The 5,033-nt window shown below is 48.6% G+C and overlaps 1 protein-coding gene across 1 annotated transcript; it reads right to left on the reverse strand.

Moving 5' to 3' along the window:
* Positions 1–1,030: 1,030 nt before the first annotated feature.
* Positions 1,031–3,715, reverse strand: PPTG_03612 (hypothetical protein). Its single transcript, XM_008896288.1, has 2 exons — positions 3,531–3,715; positions 1,031–3,460 (listed from the first exon to the last, which is right to left on the reverse strand). Exons 1-2 carry the CDS (start codon positions 3,662–3,664, stop codon positions 1,273–1,275), a joined length of 2,322 nt encoding a protein of 773 aa, XP_008894536.1. The 5' UTR covers positions 3,665–3,715; the 3' UTR covers positions 1,031–1,272.
* Positions 3,716–5,033: the final 1,318 nt, after the last annotated feature.

Raw genomic sequence — 5,033 nt, forward strand, 5'->3', positions numbered from 1 at the left:
AAAAAAATGAAAATTCAATTTTTCGAGCAAACATGTTTTGTCAGGAAATGTAGCTGGTGAGTTAATAAATCGAAAGAACGCGATGAGCTCTTTCGAATGCGCTGCTTTTTTAAAGTTTGCCGGGAAAAGAAAAGGGGGAAAAAGAATGAAAAATAAACCAAAAGGGGATTAGGAGCGAGCTGCTCGAACCGAACCCTCGCTGGATGGGGGGAGCAGTCGTGGATTTCCTGCCTGAAGAACAAGCCCTCTCTAGCATCAAAGACCTCGTCTCCTACTACATCCTCAACATGAATATTTGTTAAATCCCCATTTCTGTATGCGTGTCTCATTTAGCCAGGTTATCGTTACTGGCGTACTGGTACCTGTATTGGTATACTGGAATGAATATCCCACTGGGGGTAATCCTTGTTCCTTTCAGCACTAAAGTGCTTCCTATACCAGAATATTTTGAAGCATTAAGCATCCCTGGTGCATGGCATTTGTTCAAGTGATGGTGGTCTTAACCTCTAATTTGCTCTGTAGGACAAACTATTGTCGCTCCAAGTTTGGTATTGACATGTTCGCGGGTGCTACTAGCTTTACCTTTTCAAGAACGTAGGTACTGTGCACATTCGATAGAAATAAATGGAAGGACTTTGGCCTATCGTATCCAATACGCATCGTACCAGCATGATGAAAACCAATAAGCGAGTGCTATACCGTGGAAGTATTAGGCAGGGCAAGTACTTGACCTGCCCAGAAAGACGTTGTTTTCAGCGAGGTGTATGAGGCTAGTAAATGCAAATTCGATACTATGTTTATACATGAGCTAGTTCAAATAGCGATCTTCATGAGCGTACAATTTATCTCCTTGGTAGTGCCTGCACCTCCAATTAAAGTTTGAAGTCAAACAGACAAAAATGGAAATCTCAGCAAGGCCTTGGGCGACGGATAAACCCGTAGATGTCTAACTAGCACTACATAAAGGTCTCCGTCCAGTTCATTTCAATTCTCAGATACGATAAAATGCATTTGTAATGCTTGCGAGCGACCCAATCTCATTTTCTTGATTTTAGTCTGGGAGCAGTCACGAAAGTGGTACGGATAAGTTAGTCTAGCTTACATGTAAACTTAAAATATGATTAGTTCAGTGGACAACACCAATACTCAATAGGCTTGCAACATGTACTTAGATCGTAGTGCGTGATTACATTGACACGATGCCAACTATGTATGTACACTGCGTACATACATAGTGTACAGTACACATGCAAGAAGACCAACCGATCAGCCTTACTGTGCCATCTCACTACTCTTGCGTTTCCTGCCGGCTTTTTCATCGTCGCTGGCTGACTGCTCCGCGAGCTGTGGTGGCGCTGAGTTCGTCGCCGTTGCCTCCATCTCCGCGCAGTCGTAAGATGTTGGGCATCGATCCAAGTCGACGCATCCAATTGACGGCATGGGGTCTTTCGCAGATCCCCAGCACTCCTTCGTTTGAGCACGTACTGTCAGCAGCCGCTCGGCAGCTTCGGCAGTTGGTAGCTCGACATACACACACTGCTGTCCTTCCCAGTGCACGTTCACAAGTCTCGTCGCCGACTGCAAGTTAAGTACCCATCCGACACAATGTTTGATATGAAACGTCTTCAATGCTGGACAAGAATTGCTGCCCCCATTTGGCAAAGGTGTTGTACCCGGAGGAATAGGTGCACGGGTACGGGTCAATTTCATCCGGACAAACCGAGAACGTGACGGTGTCGGAGTTGGCTTCGGGTACGGACCCGGTAGATCCAGCACATATGTCGGTAGAAAATGGCTCACAAACAAAACGTTCCGTAACTTCTCCAGTGGTTCGGAGTGTTTTAAACTCTCCGAGCGTTCCGAGTTCTTCCCCAGCGAAGCGATACACTGATTGGACACTGCGAGACCAGAGCAGACACGAAGGAATACGTATCCCGTCATGAAGGCATCATAACCAGCCTGATGTGCTTGCAGTGGCTTCTGCGGCGAGCCCGTTAGTTCGTCACTTGCTGCGTCCACACCGCGCACGCTAGGCTGCGAGCATTGCACCTCTGGGCCGTAGAATGGGTGCTTGGACAGCACTTCGAAGCAGTTCTCAAGTGCGGTATGTGCCAAATGAGTGGCGAACGAGTCCACCTTCTGCATCGCGTAGTCCACAAGTGTCTTGGTATCGAAAACACCTCCACCTGCGCCCAGCCACGCATGTAATTCGCGTTGAAACTCCGAACAGCGACCTGGTAATGGGCCATGGAATTTCTCGTAGCACTGCATGAGATCAAGGAGCATGTTGTGTCCGACGATGGGTTTCCTTGCGGTCACAATGGCGTCCACCACGGCTGTAAAGCCGATCAAGCTGAGATTCCGCTCACGCATCTCGCCGTCTGCTAGTTGCTCGTCCGCACGCACCAACGCTTGTCTCTGACGTATACAACGTGCTGCAACGATACGTACACGACGTCTCCACGGGTTTCGAGCGACGTCTTCATCGTCAGCGTTGTCTACTTTACAATCCAAAGCTAAAGTATCAGGCAGAACCTTGCGGAGATACTGCACTAATGCATGTCGACGGAATGGTGCCAGTGGCTCCGTCACGTACGCACCGCATGGGCCACACGACGGGTCAGTAGGCACTGGCGTCAGTAAGAAGCGCTTCATCGCAGCCACAGTGTCCTCGTCAGGCTCAGCGTTATCGTCCGCCATCTTTTGATCATACTCAGGCAGCTCCTTCTCTTCGTCCACACCTTCGTCTTCTTCTTCCTCCTTTCCATTCTCTATATCTTCTTCAGCATGCGGCGGCTCCATCGGCTCCTTCCCTAGTCGGTCTCTATTGTCTCCTCTCCGTTTACCGCGTCCATTGTTCTTCTTCTTGTTCTTCTTGCCTCCACGGCGCCCACGACGTCTTGTCCCATTGTCCTGGACATTTCCACCTCGCGCTGCAGTCTCCTGTGTTCCTTCTTCAAATGCTGCCAGTCTCTGCTTTAATTTGTCCGTTAATTGGTCCAGGAACGCCTGCGTCTCGTCCGTTATAAGTGCAGGCTGCTGTGGGTCGAATTTCCTAAGAATTTCGGGTCTAGCTGACTTCTCAAGTGCAGATTTACACGGCTCTTGCTGCTGTTCATAGTGGGACAAATGACCGATCCCTTTGTCAATCCACGCGTTCAGGTCGAAGCCGTGCGCGCGGATATACTGCAGACACTTAGCTTGTAGTAGGAATCTACGGTCTGGACAGGCTATAGCGGTTACTCCGTTGGTTGGAGTGTTGCTGTGGCCCAAGCCCGTCACTTTCTCGTGGAAAACCGGGAAGAGCGGGAACTGGTACGTCTCGACCCGGAAAACGCGCGCATCGGCGTCCCAGTTGAAGATACTGAGGCCGAACTGCACGAGTGGGAACTGCTTAGCGCTCTTGCAGTACTGTGCGTAACGCTCGTCGATGGAGTCCATGACGCTGGGGCGCGGCGCGCTGCGCAAGACACGGGGGGCAAGGGATTAGACGCAAGGCAACCAGAGGGTTGGCGCACACACGCACTCACTCCTGGCACGAGACGCCGCCCATCTCCGTGTCGATGGCCACGAAGGTGCTGCGGTTCACCACGCGCTGCAGGCGAGCGAGCGCTGCCATGTCCAGCTCACCGCGCCCGAGTTCCTGCACCTGCACTTCGCGCATTTTGCGGCGAAAGAAATCGCGGAGTAGTACCCTACACTAATATGAGTTTTCAGATAGTAATGTTCATAACTTTAATTAAATAGTACTATGAATATAGAAAATTAACAAAAAAAAATACGGACAATCTTTAGAGTGATATCCCAAATAGATTGGAAAGGGTCTCAAGCCCAAGTCAAAACTACCTCTAACCTCCAGATTGAATTTAGTGATAATTACTATTGATACTGTACTGTATGTTTGGTAAATCCACGTCCGAACGAGTCCAGTAACTCTGGAGTTGGAGTTAGGAATATCTCTACAAAAATCCGGATACGCTAATCATAGATTTTTCCGGATGTTTTTGGATGCTCCCATACTTAACTTCAGTACAATTAAGAGGTGGACTGGTACTCCTAGGAATATACTTTTGGAACAACACTTCATAGCCTTGAAGTAGCTCCGTAATCTCAAATAGCATCAGAAAACTACAGCTCCCTATTTGTTTGCTTCGGCCACGCTTGCAACCTAATTTTTCTTGGAACGCGCTCTACAGTCTGAAACCTCCAATTGCTAGATGTTGGAGACCCATCGCGTCAGCATGAATAAAGAGCATGGTCATCCACTGTAATCTACCTTGCAATCAGCAGTACAGCCATAAAGTCGACGGTACCCTCGTAGTGGTACAGCTCAAGATAGTGATTCCTCCGGAGAGTAATGAAAATGGTTTCCCTTCAATATCTCTACAAAAAGAATTTTGTCAGAAATTACTTTTTGGCCGAGCGCCGTAGGTTATGTATGAATTTTCTCATGTGCGCAGAACTTGCTGGAAATGGTCGGCCAATCGTAAATAAATTCAGTCAATCAGTGGGCTCCATTTATTATTAAACAATCACATCTCTTCTATCTTTTGAAATTTGTCCAATAATCTGTCCGAAAAAAAGCTTGTTTTAGTATGACGGACAGACAGGTTGCTGTAATAGTAGTTCAAGGCTAGCCAAGCGCCGCCGGTTCGCGGCGGCGGTTGTGTGGTTTATTGGAGAAGAGATGGTCGCATCCCCATGTAGTTCTTGTTGCCATGTGCTTTAAGTCCTACCCCTGTACTTTTGATGTTGTGGGTACGGTCGTGGCCCTCGAATACGACGGTGTGTTGTGTACTCGAACTACTCTACACTCCGTAATCTCACGCGGTTCGGTGGCATTTCGTCGATGCACATTTCAGTTATTCCGTACTACACCTTCGTGTCCATGCGCTTGAGTTGTTCATGCACTCCTGTGTTCATTCCTCGTCCCGCGAACAGCGGATCCGTGGTTGCCCATCCTTTTCGTGGTGCCGTGATGTTCAGTGGTTATGTGCTCTCCCTTGGTTTCACGCTCTTCCGTAGTACGATTT

This window comes from Phytophthora parasitica (genome assembly GCF_000247585.1).
Source record: "Phytophthora parasitica INRA-310 unplaced genomic scaffold supercont2.4, whole genome shotgun sequence".
In the NCBI taxonomy this organism is placed as follows: domain Eukaryota; phylum Oomycota; class Peronosporomycetes; order Peronosporales; family Peronosporaceae; genus Phytophthora; species Phytophthora nicotianae.

Excerpts from the sequence above, each read along its gene's own strand:
- PPTG_03612 (XM_008896288.1), bottom strand. The coding sequence starts at position 3,664 with ATGCGCGAAGTGCAGGTGCAGGAACTCGGGCGCGGTGAGCTGGACATG. Across the intron at positions 3,461-3,530 it reads GGCGGCGTCTCGTGCCAGGA|CGCGCCGCGCCCCAGCGTCA; the intron begins GTGAGTGCGTGT and ends TGTCTTGCGCAG.